This window comes from Chamaea fasciata, unplaced genomic scaffold (genome assembly GCF_029207755.1).
Source record: "Chamaea fasciata isolate MVZ Bird 193981 ecotype frontalis unplaced genomic scaffold, bChaFas1.0.hap1 SCAF_3, whole genome shotgun sequence".
NCBI lineage: Eukaryota > Metazoa > Chordata > Aves > Passeriformes > Sylviidae > Chamaea > Chamaea fasciata.
Genome location: NW_027094088.1, coordinates 92,249,397 through 92,267,632, shown reverse-complemented (window position 1 = coordinate 92,267,632; position 18,236 = coordinate 92,249,397). Strand labels below are relative to the sequence as shown.

At 35.8% G+C, this 18,236-nt stretch overlaps 1 protein-coding gene across 1 annotated transcript in view; it reads right to left on the bottom strand.

Moving 5' to 3' along the window:
* Window positions 1–18,236, bottom strand: part of CSMD1 (CUB and Sushi multiple domains 1) — a 1,082,532-nt gene that overhangs the window by 383,560 nt on the left and 680,736 nt on the right. The window contains exons 6-7 of the mRNA XM_066179810.1: window positions 14,819–14,931; window positions 1,806–1,883 (exon numbers count right to left, since the gene is read on the bottom strand). Coding sequence (XP_066035907.1) covers window positions 1,806–1,883; window positions 14,819–14,931 — 191 coding nt within the window. The remainder of the gene's footprint in view (window positions 1–1,805; window positions 1,884–14,818; window positions 14,932–18,236) is intronic.

Genomic DNA, 18,236 nt, shown 5'->3' with positions numbered 1-18,236 from the left:
AAAGCCAAAAAGCCAAAACTAAGCTTTCTGCCTTATAGAGAGAGAATATTAAAAACATCTAACATACAAAAATGGTGAGACATGTTAGTATATAATGTATCTTTCCTCAAAAATTTGCTAATTGGAATGAAATTATAATATCCATTCTTATAATTTCTCTGGGGCAAAATCCCTAATTATGCTTTCTGTATAAATAAGTATGAGCAAGATAAATGGTTAAACACTTAAAGCTTACATCAGAAAGTGCATCAAAATACATTTGAATCCAACTTGTATTTTAATCTTGTAATTTTTAAAACCTTTATATATGTGAATGTAATAATAATAATAATGCACTTCTTAGATTTATGTTGGAAAGTCAGACATGATAATAAAGTTTTACAAGTCAAAATACAAAGAAAAAAAAAGACAATTTCCATTTGAAGTAAACAGCAGACTGTCTTATAAGAATTTCTCCCATAGCCTTACTTCTACTTTTTGTAATTACATGTGGTGTTTGACAGCATGTGCTCTGAGACCGTAAGCAGAGATCACATAGCTCCCAGAAGTAACTTATAAATAACGAAATAATCACCCATTCAGATAGAGACACCAGAGATGGATCAACTTTTTCTGCTACACCTTGTATAAAAAGTTCCTTTTGAGTGCCACACCATCAATGTGGAATATTTAAAGCAGAAAATTGTCATGCCTCTTTTGTTCCAGTGAGCATACCAAAAACTCACTTTGCATTAAACAATGCACAACAGAAACACATAGAAAAAAAAACCATATCCCCTAGACATCAGCTTTCAAGAACACTCATTCTCTCTGCACTTGCAGAATAAGACAACACAAACACAGCACAGGTTTCACTTCATTGAGTTCACTGTTATTACATGAGGAATTAATTCATCTGAATACATCTTAGCCATTATATTAACTCATTTAATGAGTTCTGTGTGAATGCTGGCCTAATCTCTAGATTTTCTGGGGTTTTTTGTTGGGTTTTTTTTTTTTTTTTGGGCTAAGGGACTCTCAGCTTTCAAAATTCAAAAATATCCTCATTTTTCCTGATTCAAGGCTGGCCTAATAAATGGAAAAAGAGCTCTCAGGATATTAGTCAGATTGCCAGTTCAGAGAAAGTGATACTCAAAAAACTAACAACCTCATAGTCCCCTAGATAGCATTTTGATTTTAGTTTTACACTTTACACAGGGAAAAATGAGTAAAGGGACCAAACAGATGTCATTCCAGAGTGCACTATGCATGCAATGAGGGGAAGTTGATGTTGTGATCTCCATCTTTTTGAGAAGCTGGGAATTACACCAGCTCTTAACCCCTGCTGTGCAAGACTGGAAAGAGGAGGTCACCAGACATGGTATGGCAAGATGAGGGAAAAATTTAGCTGTGATATTGAGTGAGGGGAAGAAAAAAGATCACAAAGTATAAATTTAGATACAGAAAATTCTCAGCTATCTTCACTGTCCCTAGTACTGAATTGATGAAATCTATATGACACCATTCTGCCTGAATTTTCTAACGTGGCATGCATCTCTGAATTCTAAATAATACAATATACAAAAATATTGCAATATATAAAATGCAGGGGGGGGTTCTACATGCCATATTTTTCAGAGTTTACACCACCATATTCTTTCTACCATCACCAGAGTATTATCAGTGGAGCTCTGATTCAGTGACAATGGAAAGCATAATAACCATTTTATGACCATAGTGTCCCAAAATCTCTCTCTTATCTGTATATTTAAGAGGATTCCAGAAAATATTTGCAGTCACTAAAAATAAGAGTATAAACAACTTACAGACAGAATTTTTGTGGTTGTTGTCTTTGCTGGGCAACATCTTGACTCCTCTTGACTTCAGTTCAATTGCTTTCTTTACTGAGAAGACAAGCAAACAAAGGGAAGATAATTCATTATTAAACCTCATTAAAAGGACATATAGCTGCCAAATCATGCATTACAATAATACAAAGCCATATAGGAAACCTACAGCAGATTGGAATAACTGCAGCTTCTGTGGTAATCCAAATAAATTTTTGGTTTTATTAATTTTTACAAAAATACAACCATTTATCATGTTTCAGAAGATGTCCATTTAAAAACTGATATTATCAGGATTGACAATATTTTGAATTCAAGGTTTTTTATGTTCAAAGAAAAGAACAGCCTGTACTAATTACAGGTATGGTTTTCCTGTGTTTGCCATTCCACATAAGAAAATCTTAAACATTAAAAAAAAATATTTCTTACATAAAATATAAAGAACATTGTCTACACATATTCAAGGACTGCAAGCTTTCAGTGTGATATTCACACCTGCTTTTGTTTGATTCACTTTTCATCAGGAGACATATTTTTAGTTCTGTTTCCCAATGAGATTAACACAGTGTGTTACATTATTTGGCTCACCTAAACCCTTTTGAATCTACAGGGCAATTTCAACTGAATTAGAAAGAAGAAAGAGAGTAAGAGCTCTCACAGGGGCAAAGTTTTGTGAGAAGGAACAGATGCATCTGAGGTTTAATATCTTTTTTTCTCTGTTTAGTCAGCTGAATGGCTGATTAACTCCCAGCCTATCCCTATTAAGTAGTTTGGGCACCATAGGTGGGATCAGTATCCAAGTAGGAAGAGACATGAGAAGGCAGTAGTGCAGCTATATATTAAGGAAGACACAGGGTAGAATTTTAATTGTAATGGTAAGAGAAAAGGATAGCAATATAGGACATCTTCACAATATATTAATTAGTTCTATGGGAACAAATTCAGCAGTGGAAAGTAAAATCAGATGTAGAAAATAATTGTGGAACAAGCATGAACAATTCAAAACTATTGTGTCAAAAAACAATAGCAATTGCAAAATAGCTGATGACTGACTCTATCAGAATGCTAATGACAACATCAAGATGCATGTCAGTTACCAAAAATTACAAAAACCTGTAATCCTTCCCTAACTCATATAAAATACTTTTTTTCCTAGACCTTGCAGGAGCAAATAATCTCAAAATGCACTTGTTTATCCAAGATACAAACAAAAACAAGAATTCAACTCAAACATTTCTTATGTGGCAGTAATTAGTACCTTGCAGTACATAAATTCATACTACATAATGTAAGCTATTTTTTTTTGTCATTACACAGTATAAATTTACCTACTACAATATACACTGATCTGTATGCAAATATTTCTAAGAAGTGAAGTGATAGAAAGCAAGTTGTCTTTAAATATTGCATTAAAATCAGGATTCCATTGTATTTCTTTCTATATTGCAACTTCAGAGTGAAGGTGGCTTTTCTTGACAATTGAAATTGAGCAAGTACTGCAGAAAGTACATACTGTGCTATGTGCAAATGTAGTCATTCATGTCTAAACCCGGAAAACAGGTGTTCAAGTGATGAAAGATGATTGAAACACAATTGTAGCTGAATAGTATGAAATGGTTATGATAGCAGAGTGGTGTTTTCTTCTAAGGCAGGAACTGTACCTTATACAGAGACATCAATGCAGACAATAAGACTAATATCCCCAAGGCCTTTTGGAAGGGAAACTTCACGGATATGGTTTTATTTGGATTAGTTTCTAGACTTAGGTAGGAAAATCTCCATCAAGTGCCACCTTATGTTCAATTTTTCAGGCTGTGTAACAAGTCTGTAAAAATTATTCCATATTCAATAGGAAATGAACAACACAGTTCTCGCAGAGAATATTTGGGATATTGTCTGGAGTTGTGGTCTCTCCACCAGTATGAATTTCTCAATTTATTAATATCTGTGCTATGTAAAACATGTGAGCAATTCTTTTGAGTATCCAGAACCCATATTTCATACGTGGATGAGTAATAAAAACATTGAGTTATTAGACAATGGATAGAAAAAAGAAGTATATTCTCCTTCTTCTCTTTGTCTTGTAAAACTGTTTTAGAGTAAAAATCACAATCATCACTCAAATTCCTTGTGACATTTCACTCTTAAGGGTGTTTGTTATACATATTTGAAGTACACTTCTTGCGAATGAGGAAAAATTATACTCACCAGCTTTATCGGAAATACAGAAATCACAAACTTTAAAAAAAGAGCTTTTGACGATATATGAAAAGTTTTTTGACTGTCATGCACTGAAACAGGTCCTGCAGTTTCTATCCTTGGATTTTTTTTCATATGTCAAGAAAAAGGCATTCTGTATCTCAATGAAAGGACGTTACGGAAGGGATTCACAAAACTTAACATCAGCCATCTAAATGTCTGTTTTATGAAGAAAAATAGCTAACTCAAGGGGGTGATTTATCCCATTTTAAGACAGACACAATGAGTTCTCCTCTGGAGATGCCTTTTCCTCTCCATAAAACATAACAGAAATGTACAATACTTGCTGAAGCTAGCTCCCTACATTTTAGACAGTAAACATTAGGTGGGACGAGCCTTTATGCCTGGAAAACTTTAACAGCCAAATGTAGTTATTCGGGAGACATATGGATCCAAGAGGTTAAATAGGATAGTTTGATATATAAAAAGCAAACTTTTTCCTCTTTTTTATTTGAGTGTGTAAGTTTTTGCATATGCCCTACATGGTGTTTTATTGCAGTTTTAAAATGTATTAAGCAAACATAGTCTCTAAAATAAAACCTGTTCAAAATCTGAAAAAGAAACAGAGACTACTGCACACTGTGGTTTGAATGAACTGGTGCAACTCCTCCTGTAAATAAAAGAAATACTCTAAATTGAATGTTTTATTACAATTTCAACCCCATTTGAGTACCTTTTCTCAGACACTTCTCTTTAACTTCCCCATTACACCTTCATTAAAAAGGTTTTCTTGATTTCAAGATGATTTGCCATTTAACAGCACAAAAATAGGAATGGGTTTACATTAATAATGCCAGAATTAAACACTTTCCAACTTGTGATTACTTTCTAAAATCTGTATAGCCTTCTGCTGTCTTCACTAAAACATTCCCTCAAGCTTACTGACTTAGCTTTCTTCGCCTTTCCTGATCATCATAGCTTCCAGAGTCTTTTGGAGATGAGTTACTTAATCAGAGAGGAGGGCAGAGAGCTGAGTGCTGGAAGTTCATGAAAATCTTATCAGCCTACTAGAAAGCACCAGTAGTATTCCTTAAACTTTTGCTACCGCTGAAATAAACTCAATCATGAAAGGAATATATGCCTGGACTTATGATCCTGAATAGATCATGAAAGTAAAATTTTCTGGTTGTAAATCTTCATTCAAATCAACTCTGATTTCCATGCAGCTCTTAGTTTCTGACATATTTGAACATGTGTGAAAAAATTGCATTTTACTGTTACACTTTGTGACACGAAAGAATGAGGCAGGCAGCAAGAAGGTCAGCAGGAAAGTTCTATTTTTAATTTTCTGACTCCATCTTATATACAATTCTTTCAGAAGGCACAAGATTGGCTCCATAGGTTGCCACTTCTTTGACCTTGTTGGTGTAGACTACCATCAGCCACCTTTCTCCTCCCAGAGGAGAAATATGTAAACAAAAAGATAAATTCTAAAAATATACATTGTTTTCTTGACGCTACATGAGAACAAAATGCAAACTCTGAAAAGCAGGCAAAGTTAGACTAACATTTTACCTCAAAACTTCAGTGACATAATATGTTTTTCCCCAATTATCCAAATACACAAGTATCTTGCCAATTTTTCCTCCTGCATGAAATAACCCCCAAGACCTGAAATACTGGCTACCACTCAAAGCTAAAATATTCTGACATCATCTGCTGGTACTTCCTCAAGCTGTTCTGCTGCTGCTCTGCTGAGTTCAGCTCTTGGCTGCCCTTCACTGCAGATTTTTCCTAAGTACAGATATTTGAAGGTGAAGAGTAACAGCATATTGCCCAGTATCTGGTAATCACAAGAAGCACCTTTCCTGTCCAGTTTGAAGCTCTGTGTCACTATAAGGAATATATATATAGATATATTTGAACAGTTCTCTGGTTTTGTTACAGTACAGAAAAAAACCAAGCATTTTCAGTATTTTTTAGGTATGATGCATTCTTTTACAAAGACTTGTGCTTTGCTTTAAATATTTTGCAGAGTTCAGTAAAAAACAGTGATGTGTTTGCAAAAGCATTCACAGGATTATTCTTGAAGGAACTTAGCAAATTTATCTCAGTACAGTCCAGAATTCATCAATATCCTTTTGCTTTAGTTTCACTGTTCTGATTTTCTTCAATCTGAGTAATCCTATTGTAAAACAGAGTGCTTTCTTAATTCAGATGGAAGAATCCACTCCAGTGCTCTGTTTGCTTTGCCCCAGTGCCTAACTTTTCTGTGTTCTCCTTCAAAGACACAATTATGAGAATACTACCTTTTTTTGGCCCTGGAGTAAATAACTTACAGTTGCACATTTGCCAGCATTAGTTGTTCTCTCCAAATTATACTTATGAATGAAACATTTCTTTCTGATTACTCAGAGTCATGTGGGACAAGTAAAGAGTTTTTTATCTGTTTCTGGGTTTTCTTCTGCTTCACTATGGCCTGTTGTACTATGAATTCTTTCGAAAAGTTTAGTATTTATGAGACTAAGAAAAAAGCAATCATTCTCAGTCTTACTATTCAGTTTATGAAGGGAATTGTATCATCATTCTGTTGATAAAACAAGATTTCATACTCAATAACCTGGGAGCATCCTAAGAAGATTTTCCTCTCAGCTGCCCACTTGACTTTTTGCAGAAACATCACAACCCTCCACAGGATCTCTAGTTTAAACCAACTCATTGGAACTTATCCCTTTTCTGTTTCTCTATTTCCTGCCTGAAGAGTATTCTGTCTAATACACTCTCCCAGTGTTTCTCTCACTAACAGCTTTCAAAATCTTCGCTACTAATCGGTATTATAACTCCAGAGAGCTTCACAGCAGGCACAAATGTTTCTACTATATGGCTACCTGTAAAAGCTGTAGGTTCATGATCAGATGGCTTCTTTGTTCCATCAATTCAGCAAAGTACTGCCTGTCACTATCAGACCTTCCACCTGCTCCCTGTGCTGGAAATCTCTGCATGCAGTACTAGTGAATAAATGGCACCAAGATAAATTGGTGTCACAATAGATTTTTACACAAATCTTTCTCATTTTATTTGTATAAGCTGACACAGGTTCTGCAGGTTTAAAAAGGAGCACAGCCATTTGTTTTCCATTAACCTTCTTTGTGTCTCCTAGCTGGCCCCTTGCCCTGATGCACTGCCTTAGCTCTTTGTGCTTTCAGTGTATGATATATCATAATAAAACCAGCAGGCATCAAGTCTTCAATGACTGCCGATATTCTCCATAGTTCTGGAAAATTGTACCAACACAATTTAATCTATGAATATACAGCATTGCAGAACATACTTGGTAGTAGTTTGTAGGAGCTGTCACTAAAAATAAACCATAAAATGAGAACCACTCAGTTCCTTGTTTGAATGCCACTTCAACCATAGTCTTTTGAATAGTTCTGGGGAGGGTAACACCATGCCAAACAACGGCTGAAGTCTGAATTGTTGTTACTAAATTGGCATCTTCTTAGTGCTGATACTATGAGGCAGCTATGTGTGAGCCTTTTTAGCAACATTTTACTAGACACTTACAAAAGAAGTATTACTATGGCAAGTATTAGACTACATATTTAAGAGTGTATAGACCAGAATATAATGGTCAAGAAAGATGGTGGATTATCTCCTTGTTGAAGTTTTCATATCAAGACTGGTTTATCCTCTTGATAATAAAAATTAACAAAACATAAATTATTGTCTCAGTACCATTTAAAGGAAAATTCTGTTCAGCATCACTTAAGAGCTTGAAAATAACAGGTTTTTCTGGGTTTTGATTTTATCAATTGCTTTTACTAATTTTCTTTCTAAATTTACTCTAACAATTCTGAATGCAACCCCTGACTAAAAGTACCATACACCAAGGTAACACTGAAAATTCTTTTCACTCATTTAAAACATTTTTTCTAGAATTTTAAAGAATATGCAGAAAGGACAGAAGGCATTTATATGCAGACTTAGTGAATTATGAAAAGTCATTGAAACAACTAGCAACTGCAAGTTGATTTAAATTATTTAACTCATAGTTTTCCATTAGTATCCATTTTTTTCAGCAACCTCTATTATATTCATTGTTTGACTTCAGGATTATCTGTTTGTTAAATCCTGAATCACTGTATGCAGTTAAAAACAACAGATAGATAACTTGTGGTACATAATTATCGAAATACCTAAGACCTTCTTGAACCTTTCTGAAAACTTGCCAAAAATAGAATACTTTATTTGAAATAATGCAACAGAGGCCTGAGTTACTGGAAAAGTAAACACAAACATTAATCATGTTTTGCTTTGAAAGCTTTCTTATTCTGTTCTATTTCTAGGAATTTTGAGATAAATATTTAACTTAAGCAGATCAGTTTTAGCTGTAAGCTAAAGGTATTGTGGGGTTCTTAACTCCTAAAAGAAAACAAAAAAAATATTAAAAAAAAAAAACCCTTCCATTGTTCTGGCAATAAGCAAAAGCTAAACAAGCATACTGTACATGCTGTAAATATGCAAAAAAGCAGGGGATTCTTTATGACATCCTGCAAATCATTCTGCATACATTGATAAGCTTTTTTTCTGGGAAGTGCTAGGTTTTCCTCTCATAGTTAGCCTGTTAATGATACTTCACCTCTGGGGAATTTATGCATTCACAAAGCACTGGCATAAGGCAAATTATATGCTCTGCAACTCCCACTGAATATGCTAAGGGAATCCATGTATCAGCATAGGTGAGGGTAGAGGAATTAAAAAAAAAAAGTTCATAACTAAATGACTGTAACATCTTTCCCCCTATGGCAATGTTACCAAGGAACAAAGCAGAACAAGAACTGTATCCAATGATATCTACTGTGAGAGTTATTTCCATGAGACTGATGTTGCTGGTATGGCAGACATGAAGAAGACAAGGCAGAGCATGTCACTGCAATGTAATTTTTTTGTGGCAGTTTTCAGGGCCATTCAACACTGTGTCTCCTTTTGAATAGAAACTCTGAAACTATTAAAAAAAAAAACAACACACCTAGAAGCAGAGAAACTGGGACAAAAATATTTTTATAGATGGAATCAACATCAAAATACAAAAAAAAAATCAAATGAAAATTACAAAGGACGTATGGAGAGGAAAAAGCAACAAATACCAAAACCAAACCCTTCATTCTATATCTAAATAATTTTTAAAACTTTTAATTTTTCTTTAAATTTCTACTCTAATCTGATGGAAGATGGCACAATAAATATGATTCAAGAGGAAATCCAAAGACCAGTAATTTGGATTCACTATTTACACTAGAATGTTTTATTTATAAATTCAGCTTGACAAGTATTTTAAATCTGTATTTACTTGATTACATTAAGATGTGCAGTTCTAGTACAGTGGTAATTTTTTTTATACCACTGAGATGGTTTTCTTGACCGTGTTAAAAATGGGGCACTAAATATTGCTAAAAAATGCAAACTAGAAAGATCTGAAAAAATTGCTGAACAAATAAATTAATTATGCATAGCTTTAAAACCAATTGGCAGTTCCAGTATTTTAATGAAATCAATTATAGTAATTCTGTTTGCCTGATCAAAGATCAAACAAAGAAAAGAAAATTGAATTGACTGCTTGTAAACTGGAAAAGGCCAAGTTACAGCAATAATATATCTATGGTAAGATGATAATAAACATGATGTCAATTTGATATAAGGGGAAAAGAGTAATTAAAGAATCTCCATGCAAACAATATAAAAAGTCTGTTAATCTGAATTCTTACTAGGAAAAAAAAAGGTTCTTATGTCATTGTTGCTCAAACAGGTGTGTTACGCTGCCTCCCATATTGAGGTGCAATAATAATAATAATAAAAAAAAAAAAAAAAAAAAAAAAAAAAAAAAAAAGCCAGTTGCACTATTAGATGTGGTAGGTTAGAGTGGGGATTTAACACCAGACGGAAATTATACTCCAAATAGGCCACCCCCTTCCCCTCACCCTTTCTGGTAAGGGGAGGGTAAAGACAGAGACTATCGATTGAGATAACAAAAAGAAAAAAAAAAGCAACAGAACAAGGAACACACAGTAACAGCAACAATATCAATAACAAAAGTATAAAAGAAAAGAAGGTTCTTTACACACTACAGGAGTTCACTACCTTGACTTAGTTCCATGTGGCTGCTGGGACAAAGGATGGTGAACTCTCGTCTGGGTCACATCCATACAGCCCCTGGGACAAAGACAAGATGGTGGCCACTTCCTCTGGTTGATTCTCCCTGTCCCTGAGCCCAAGACAATGGAAAAAAATGGTGGACAAACCCCTGAAAACCAGATTGTCTGTGTCATGCCACACAGCCATTTCAGAAGCTGGGCTTGATTCCATATGGCTGCTTCTGGCACTGGCGTTGCATCACTCGGGATCTGCTGGGGTTTGACTCCACAACATGGTGATCCTGCTTTTTTCAGCACCATGTCTTGGAGACATGGTGACTTTACCATGTCTCCAAGCTATGTCCCAGAGAAAAAGGACAGGGATGAGCAGAAGCAGCAGAGGATGATCCCAACAGAGCTGATCCCAACAACCTCCCCAACAGAAAGGCAAAATGAGGTATTTCAGGGGGTGCACTCCATCTTTCCTGGCCCCCAAAACCAGCCCCCCACCAATGATATGGCTGGTGTAGAACAGGAATCTGGCCCTGCTCACACAGGTGTAGGGCTCGCTCCCTCTGCAGTCAGGACAGTGAGGCAATAAAAAGGCTCACCCGTGCACACACAGAAGAGCTCAGGGACAGTGGATGGGTGAGACAAATGCCACCTCACCCTAGCCTTTCCACAACTACCCTAGATCCATCACCACAAGTGCAGAAGAAATACAGAGGGTCCTGGGCAAGTGGGGGAACCAACACAAAGACCCAACCTCTAACCCAGCCTCCCCAGGGCTGTCCCTGGTGAGACCCAGCCCCAAGGGCCTAGGCACAGCTCACTCTAGGAGCTCTCCAGTCACTTCAGAGGCCTAGGAAGGACTCTGCTCAGGGATACAGAGCTCATGGTAGAGTAAAAGGGAAGAGCATTTTGGTATTGCACAAAGCTAGTTATGGAGTATTTAGGAAGGAACCAACATCAAGGAAAGGGATGGATTAAATTGACTTGGGAATGAACAGATATGCAAAAATACAGGAATAAAATTATGGCAGGGGACGGTTGCTTGTTAGCTGGGGCTGGTCATTATGCTTGTGTGACCACACCCTGTGTAGTGGCTCTACCTGCAGTAACTTTCCGGGCTGAGGAGCACCAGTCATTTTTTGTCCAATTCCCAGTGACACAAGAAATGTGTGAGATCAGAACAAATAGATGTAAATAGATTTATATTAAAAATATAAAAAATGTCAAAAATATATTTGTGTTTTGAGTTTGAGTGGCAGCTTTTTTGGGCAGGGATAGCGGTGCTGCAGGGGTGGCTTCTGTGAAGAGCTGCCTGAAGTTTCCCTCATGTCTGATAGAACCAAAACCAGATGGTTCCAAGACTGGCCAAGGCTGAGTGCATCAGTGATAGGATAACATGTTTAAGCGGGAAAAAAGTCACTGTGCAGCATTAATAGCAGCCAGAGAAAGGAGTGAGAGTATGTGAGGGTTGAGCCTTTTTTGCCCATGACAGTAACAGGTGGGTGATACTTTGCTGTCCTTATCACAATACATTTTCTCTTACTTGTCCTATTGAGGTGGAGGAGTAACTGACTGATATGGTGACCACAGTTCTTAAGATGCAATCTGCAAACAGACAAGCTATCCCTTTTCGTGGAATATCTTGTGATTTTGCTTTGTGAATAGCATTTTCACCTGACAGCCACCAGGCAAAATTTATATAAGGACTCTAAAACACAATAAGTTACTATCTGGCAAAGCGTAAAGGTTGCTTTCATTTAATATCTAAGGACTGCAATTAAAATTACTGACTTTTCTGTTTCCCCAAAACAATGGACTATTGTTCTTGCGCAGCACAATTATACATCTTCATCACACACACACATGAATGAACCAAGCAAGCAGTCACAAAGAGACAGAACACAAAGAACTATTCTTCCAGCAAGCAACAACAGGAGAAAACAGTCTATGTGACACTAGAAAGTGGAGTCCCAAATTCCCAGAGGACAGGTGCTCAAGATTCAGAATTTCTTGGAAATTAGAACAATCACAGATTCCTTCAATTTGCTCTGGTAATGGCAACTCATCTATCAGTAAAGTGAGTGTTAAATGGTTACATTAAAAAGTCTATATTTTTACTTTACTTATCTCAAAGACAGGATAGCTCAGTATATTAACACATCAATCCCAAGTACATGTCTGTAATCTGGAACAGTCTGTTTAAAATACTGGACATAGTTGCCCATAAGCAAAATGTTTCTTGGAGGTTTCAGAGTCATATAGACTGCAATGCAGGATTTTCCCAGAGGACAAATACAAGGATTGTGTCTGGAGACAATCAGATATTGGAGGCATCCTTTCACTGCTAGGTTTCGTGCCTGAAAACAAGGTCATGTACGTCACAAGACTTAGTTTTTGTGGATTTTTTTTCTGTTTTATGATCAGTTCAAATAATTATTTAACTTGGGAGAAGTACCTAATATGGAAATATATGTCAAGGCTGTTAAATTTTAGCAGAAACAATTTTTTGAAAACAAAAACATAAGGGAAAAATTCAAAGATCTGGGATATTTTAGCATGGAGAAGTCTTGGGGAATCAGGGGTGGATCTTACTGGTGTGCATTAAAACCTGTGAGACGAAAGAGTGTAAAGAAGGTGGAGTCTTCATGATGATATCCATTTACAGGACAGGAAGCAATAAACACAAATTGAAACTCAGGAAATCCCACATACAAATAAGTGAAAACCTTTTTACTCTGAGGGTAAACACTGGCACTAGCTTCCCAGACAGGCTGCAAAGTCTCTAATCTTGGAGGTATTCAAAACCCACCTGACACAGTCCTGGGCAGATTGCTTTAGGTTACCTTTCTTTGAGGAGGACACTGGACTAGATGAGCTCCAGAGGTTTCTTCCAACCTCTGCTACTTTGCAATTTGTGGTACTAGTTGACTACTCTAGCTGAAAATAATGTTACTTCTGCTTATTTTTCAAATACACATTTAATATAGTGTAATAAAAAGGGCTTAATGAAGCTGTTAGATAAACCTAATTTTTATACCACTATGAATTTTCATCTTATGGGTCTTGAAATCTTTCTTCTATGTTTTAACACAGTTTATTTCACTAACATCAAAATTCATTTAATTGCAATTGAGCCTGATAAGATATCTCTGTAATTCATGATCTCTTACGTAATTCAGAAATCTTTGTATTACAGTAAATTTCATAAAACTGCAATTCAAAAGAATGGTTTATATTAAGAAAAGAAATTTCTGTAATTGTAATAATTTGAATTGCAATAAGATACTTTCACATGTAATTCAAGGTATATTCCACATCAGGGAAGCTTACACTTATACCCAATATCTGATGTATTATGCAGATCAAGAGAGACACATCTGAAATAACGATCTCCCCAGACATTTCCCAAAAGTTTTAACTACTTGGTGAGTATTTGTCTAGAGATAAGATATATTGAAGGAGAATAAAAGCTATTTTTCAGGGTATGTTTCATCATCCCAAACTTCCCTCTTGTTATTTTGCTGATTCATAATTTTCTGGTGGATCACCAGGATGAAACACATTGTTTTTGTGGACCAAATTAACAGGCTTAAGACACAGGGTTAACATAAGCAGTACATTTACATTTATAGTCCCCAGCAGTGGTATTCTGTATGCATCCTTGATAAACTTTGGCAAAAAATAAGTTGTAAGTGCAAAGGACCACATACTTATGCTAAGTTGACAAAATGAAATGAAATTTCAGATGTTCAAAATGTTTTTTATACTAAAAGAGCTATATATGTTAAATGTTTTTGTTGCACATGCATGGCATAGTCACCAGAAACATATAGTTGTTGCAATGTATTTGTCATTTCAAAAATGATAGAGGTCCCACAGTTTAAGGGAAAAAAAACCCAAATATCTAAACTCCTAAAGGATTTGATGCTGTGGAGGGTAAAAGGGTTGAAATAGCTTATGTACGTGCGGAATTTAAAAGCACAGATAAATTAAGAAGCTTTTTTATTTTCAGTATAACTACCATGTCTTTCATGTGGAATAATGATTTATGAAGTATAAAAATCAATAAAGAATCCATTCTAAAAAATTCCATTTTAAAAAGTATTTCTATGAACATAAGTAGAAATGACAGCAACACTGACATCCTCTTGTCTTCTTTTGAAGTTGTATATGTAAATATATGCAGGAGCCTGAAATATAATTTGTACTATATTATGGTTGAGTCGAATTTCCAAATGATGAATGTAGCTTCTGGATAAGAGTTAGATTTTGAATAATGAAGGAAGACAATATTTAGATAGGAACCTTCCTTTGTGTGGAATTGACTTCCTGCAAGTTGCATTCCAGGCATGTTTTTAAAGCAAAGATCAGACTGACAGCAAATAAATTTATTATTAAAAAAGTGAGCAAGCAAATACATATTTAGAGCAAACCGCATTGAAAATCACACATACTTTTTCTGAAAGTAAATCCCTAGAGACACCTGACCACAAAAGGAAAACAGATATTCAGTGTAAGAGCAGTAGTAATATGAGTCAGCTTTTTACTGTGACTGTGATGTTTAAACATAATTATCAAATTCCACCACCACTTTACTAATGCTTAAAGGTAAAGGGTTTCTAAAGCTTGCTTTTATAGGTTTCCTACCTTGAAACTGAGCATTAAATCCCTTTCGTCGGTGATTGCTATCAGATGTAAAATGGAGTCGTAACCAGTTCTTACTGCTGATAACCGGAGAAGGTAAATTCATACCACTCAACCTGGAAAAAGAAAAAAGAATCTAATATTTATGGTTAAAAAAAAAAAAAATCTTGTGTACACTACTTGAAAGAGGACCCTTCCCCTCCAAACTTCAAAATAAATTAGAACACAATGATTCATTGTCTTCTAATCTCAATGCATTACTAGTTAAGTAACTATTATGTTGAGAGAAACATGAGGTTTTTTTTCTCATTACAGCTATCCATTTTATGATAAAACTTGTATTTCCAAACTATTTTTTCATGAACTGAAGAAGAAAAGCAGTCTTGTGAGAGTGTGCACACACAAGTGTAGGTGTGCATGCATGTGTCAAAACGTTCTGCAAAAATTAAGCCTATTCACTTATGACAGAATGTCATCATCTGACTTCCTGCTGTGGTAGTTACCTCACAGGAAGTCAAATCACAACCATTAACAAGTGTTAAATAAGGATTGTGGACACTATCTAATTTTAAGTTAGGGTGGTAAATAATTGGCACATAACTATGTTGGCAGAACTGGTTTTGTGTATGCTAAGTCCAACATACATTTAATGAAAAAAAAAAAAAAAGAGAGCACAGAATGCAGGCTACTCAACTTGCATTAACTGGAAGAAAGTGCACAAAGAATTTTTCTAATACAGGCAACAGGCCCTTGGACCACACTGGGTTGTTCCATTGTCATTCATTACCCTTCCATTTGTTAATGGAGTAGCTACAATAGAGAACCTAATATAACATAAATTCATGTCTTAGTTTACCAGATGGTAAACTTTTCTTTGTTTTGCATGATCATGCTCCAGATTTCAAATTTTCTTTTTTTTTTTTCTTTTTTTTTTTCCCCTGAATAACCTTGGAGAACTACACAAACACAAACTTGAGTTTCTCCTTTTCAAAAATGTTGATTACTTGAAAAAAAAGTCAAACTGATGAGTATCAGAAATTTTCAGCTAAGACACCATCTGCATGAGGGTAGATTTGCCAGTACTAGAATAGATGCAGTACATATTTTGGGAGTTAAAATATAACCAAACTGAAATGGGATTTAGTCTCCCTCCAAAATTAATCAATATAGTAAAATAGATCTAGAAATATACAAGTAGTAAAATTTTATCTAGTATATCCAAAGCTTTGAATTTCAAAGCTGGCAAAACTCTAGGCTGAAATATTAAACTGTAATATGAATTTCATAGTAATCTTTAATAAAAGATAAAATTAATTTTAGCATTATAAAAGCATGTTCAGAGCAGATCTTTCCTTAGTTGCATATCTAATAAACAGATATTTCCCAGACACACAATACACAAGATATTTTCATGTCTGTGTGAACTCTGCGAGGTTCTAAACAGTCTCAAATCTCCCGACAATACTATGCAACATAACATGAAAGTAACACTGAGAGAATATTTTACGCAACCTATTTTAGCAGAATGCTAATTTAGCTGCATGATTTCTTTCATACTGAACTCTAGATAGGAATATGTTCTTTAACAGCAATGCTGTTTGTGTTTTAGTTGAAGAAAGTGAGAAAGGATAAAAATTCTTAGTGGTTCTTAGAAGAAAGTTATAAGCAGTGTATGGCATAGTTGTGAGGGTTTTTTTCTGTAAGATTTTCAAAACCTCTTCATTAGAATACACAAATTTAAAAAATCCAAACAAATGCTGGGACCATTACCTGGGAATCCTGTGGCTGATATGTGGACATCAAAAGTGATGCCCCTACACAAAGTACTTCACTCTATAGCACTTATCTTGTGTAGGTGGGACTTCCTGTGGAAAATTTCAGTTTTCAGTAATGGTAGATCCAAAAGTTTGTGGATACAGTGTGAAATTCCTCTTTACATGTTAATTGATCATTTTAGTGGAATTTCTAAAGGATAGGCAACCAAAGCTGTGCGTGAAAGAGAGAGGTGGACATGGCTACTGATGAAAGTGGGAGACCATCACCTGAACTGATACAGCAGGGAGATCTGTACCTCACACAAAGCTTGAGGTATTATATGAAGCAGGGGATTTTTTTCTTCCTCTCTCTTGGTGGGGTTTTTTTGTGTGTTTTTAATTTTTGGGTTTTTTTAATCATGAGATAGGAAACAAATAAACTATTTACATCACACAGTAAATATCAAAATTAAACAAAACGACAACGAAAAAAGAAATATGTGTGTGCTCCTCAGAGAAAAGTAAAATACAGTAATGTCAAGGAGAGTTAGATTCCAGTCCCACAAACTGGAGTATTATATCTACAGCAAAAGACACAGTGTGGGGGAGGGGTCCCTAGAACATGTTCATTTGTTTCTCTGGTGTACAAAATGCAAGTCCATGGCCAGAGGATGTGCTTACAACTTAGCTGCTCTAGTCACCAACAGAGAGGCTGGACACCACTGCTCAACAGATTTTCAAGGTCACATTCTCCAAATGGAATGATCCCTCCCACTCCCACAAAGAATAATTTCCTCTGAGCTTGACGAGCTAAAAGGTGCATCATGTACCACAATTCGTGACTAAGTGCCCATATGTGTACTGGTGTTACTGCATGTGCTTCCTCTGACTTGGTGTAGTCTTTACTGTTACATGCTACCTTTATATATTAGTTGAATATTTACAGAAAACAAGAAGTTTGGTTATGCCCATATTAGTAAATTGAACAGTGGCACTTCATATAAATTTCTGCTTAAGAGTCTACAATACTTAAGTTTAAAACAACAGAAAATAATGAATCTTGGAATCATAGAATGGTTTGGGTTGGAAAGGACCTTAAAGATGATCTGGTTGCAACCACCTGCCATAGGCAAGGACATCTTTAACTAGACCAAGTTGCTCAAAGCCCCATCCAATCAGGCCTTGAACACTCTAAGGCGTGGGGCCTCCACAGCTTCTCTGGGTAACCTGTTCCAGTGCCTCACCACACTCATATTAAAGCTATTCTGCCCATGACTGATGTGTGCCCCCTTGGTCTCCCATGGGATCCATGTAGGCAGCTGTGTAAAGCACAGGGTACCAAGAGGCACTGGGAATGTGACCACCCCTTCCAAGGTGTTCAGGAAATACTAACAGGCAGCACTTCTGCTGGTAGACTGCTACGAAAGCAAAGGTGTAACTAAAACGAAGTTGTCTTTATTTCAAGTGCACATACATAGCATTCATTTTAGTTGCATTTGAATATAGGTAGAGTAATTTTAGCTCAGATTACGTGTTAAATCTAAAATCAGACGAAGGCTTGGAACTACTTTGTATCAGACAAATTATTCAGATAAGATTACACCCCCCCACCCCCCCACCCCCCATATTTCTTAATCTGGGGGGTTTATCTTAAGTTCCTTTAAGTT